The sequence below is a fragment of the Pseudomyrmex gracilis genome, unplaced genomic scaffold (genome assembly GCF_002006095.1).
Source record: "Pseudomyrmex gracilis isolate BER0280 unplaced genomic scaffold, ASM200609v1 scaffold_181, whole genome shotgun sequence".
NCBI classification, from domain to species: domain Eukaryota; kingdom Metazoa; phylum Arthropoda; class Insecta; order Hymenoptera; family Formicidae; genus Pseudomyrmex; species Pseudomyrmex gracilis.
The window spans coordinates 323,141-324,961 of NW_018020765.1; the positions used below are offsets into that span (position 1 = coordinate 323,141).

Consider the following 1,821-nt stretch of genomic DNA (forward strand, 5'->3'; position numbering starts at 1 on the left):
TTATAATTTGATAATATTTTGTTTTCTATTGTTTAGTTTATTATGAATAAACACACTGAGAGACTTATGTTTAAGGGCGATGTCCCATTGAGCGGAAATATATAGCGGAACGGAATGTGCGGAACCAGCTCGACCAATCATAGCCATTCCGTTTTCTTTCCTTCGCTTTTTCTTTGATTACGATTGGTCGAGCTGGTTCCGCACATTCCGTTCCGCTATAGATTTCCGCTCAATGGGACGTCGCCCTGAAGCTCAAGACCGTTCAGCAAGCATGATCTATATCACCATGGTGTATCACTAAGCGTTCACTGATCATTTGCTCAACCGCTTTGCAACTGCTGGAATCTGCTGAACGCGACTATTGCGAAGATACGCGACTAGCAATATAGGAGTATTACATATATGCAGTACTGCCAGTAAAAAACGAACGCAGCCATATGTTCTAAGGTATATACCTAATTTAAATTTCACAATTGTAATACACATAAACAGTGTTTTCCGTTATCAAGATAAATTTATCTAGATGTTCATCTAGATGTAATAATGTTTTATTTTATCTTTATCTAAATAATTAAAATATATGACATCTTTATCTGTATCTCAGATAAGAAAAGTAGTATCTTTTGTAAATTATCTAAGATAATGAGTACGCACTCTGAATGTGACTTTTCAGTACAAGATAACAAATAATTGTACCTCGAAGAAATCGTTTATCCGATAGCACATTTGAAAAACTATTGTTTTATAATATATTTACACACATATTAACCTTACCTATATATAGAATAAATGTAATTTACTTATTACATACTTATAATATGCTTATTATACTCAAATGTATATTATATTAAATATAATGTATATCANAATATACGCTTATTTTCTATAGATTTTCTTGAGATGTATTATTTAATTTCCTAACTTCTTTAATATCTTAAAATTATCTAGATAAAAATCTCAGCTAAATCATCTTTTATCTAGATATGATCAAATCGGATTATCTTTATCTTATCTGAGATACATACGTATATGTTTTATCTAATCTGTATCTAAATTATTTTAAATTATCTAAGCGCAACACTGCACATAAATAATTATAGGAAAACCAAAACTAAAACTTAAGCAGAGAAACAACCTAGAAGAAAGATTTTAGAGAAAAACAGATGCAACCTGAGCACTATTTTTACCATGGACTATAATACAAGCTACAGATTAACATGTGCAGTTCGTGAAGGAAACCTAGAAAGAGCAAGGGAGCTAATTACTTCTTTTGGACCATCTTATACACAAGCATGGGCAGAAGGATATGGTTTACTTTGTGAAGCTATTAGGAATAAGCATACACAAGTTATTAAACTACTTTTAACAAACGGTTCTAAAGTTAACAGCAACACTGACGAATTTACTGATACTCCACTTCATTTTGCTGTTATAAGTGGTGACATAGAAATTGTTAAGATGCTTCTAGACAGACATGCTGACGTTAATGCTACAAATTGGTATGGCACAACTCCCCTTCACTATGCAATTCAACATGAGAAAATGGAAATTGCTGAATTACTTTTCAATCATGGAGCTAACGTTAACGCCGGTACCAATGAAGGTATAACTTTTCATATTGCAGCTGAGAAATAATATTTACAGATTGATGAACATCTTTTAAAATTTGGAGTTTATATTAATTCTACATATATCTATTCCTTTATACCAGGTGATACACCACTGGGTCTTGCTGTTAAAAGAGGACATGTAGATGCTGTTAAGATGCTTATAAACAGAGGTGCCAACGTTGATGTTGAATTTTGGAACGGCACAACTCTG

The 1,821-nt window shown here is 32.4% G+C and overlaps 1 protein-coding gene across 2 annotated transcripts in view; it reads left to right on the forward strand.

Moving 5' to 3' along the window:
- Positions 1–273: 273 nt before the first annotated feature.
- LOC109858020 (ankyrin-1-like) overlaps positions 274–1,821 on the forward strand; it is an 8,389-nt gene continuing 6,841 nt past the window's right edge. Inside the window, exons 1-3 of one of the 2 annotated variants that reach the window (XM_020434904.1) lie at positions 274–447; positions 1,101–1,603; positions 1,712–1,820. In XM_020434904.1, coding sequence (XP_020290493.1) covers positions 1,189–1,603; positions 1,712–1,820 — 524 coding nt within the window. In that variant the 5' untranslated portion in view covers positions 274–447; positions 1,101–1,188. The remainder of the gene's footprint in view (positions 448–1,100; positions 1,604–1,711; position 1,821) is intronic. The other variant, XM_020434903.1, reaches the window with a different exon arrangement.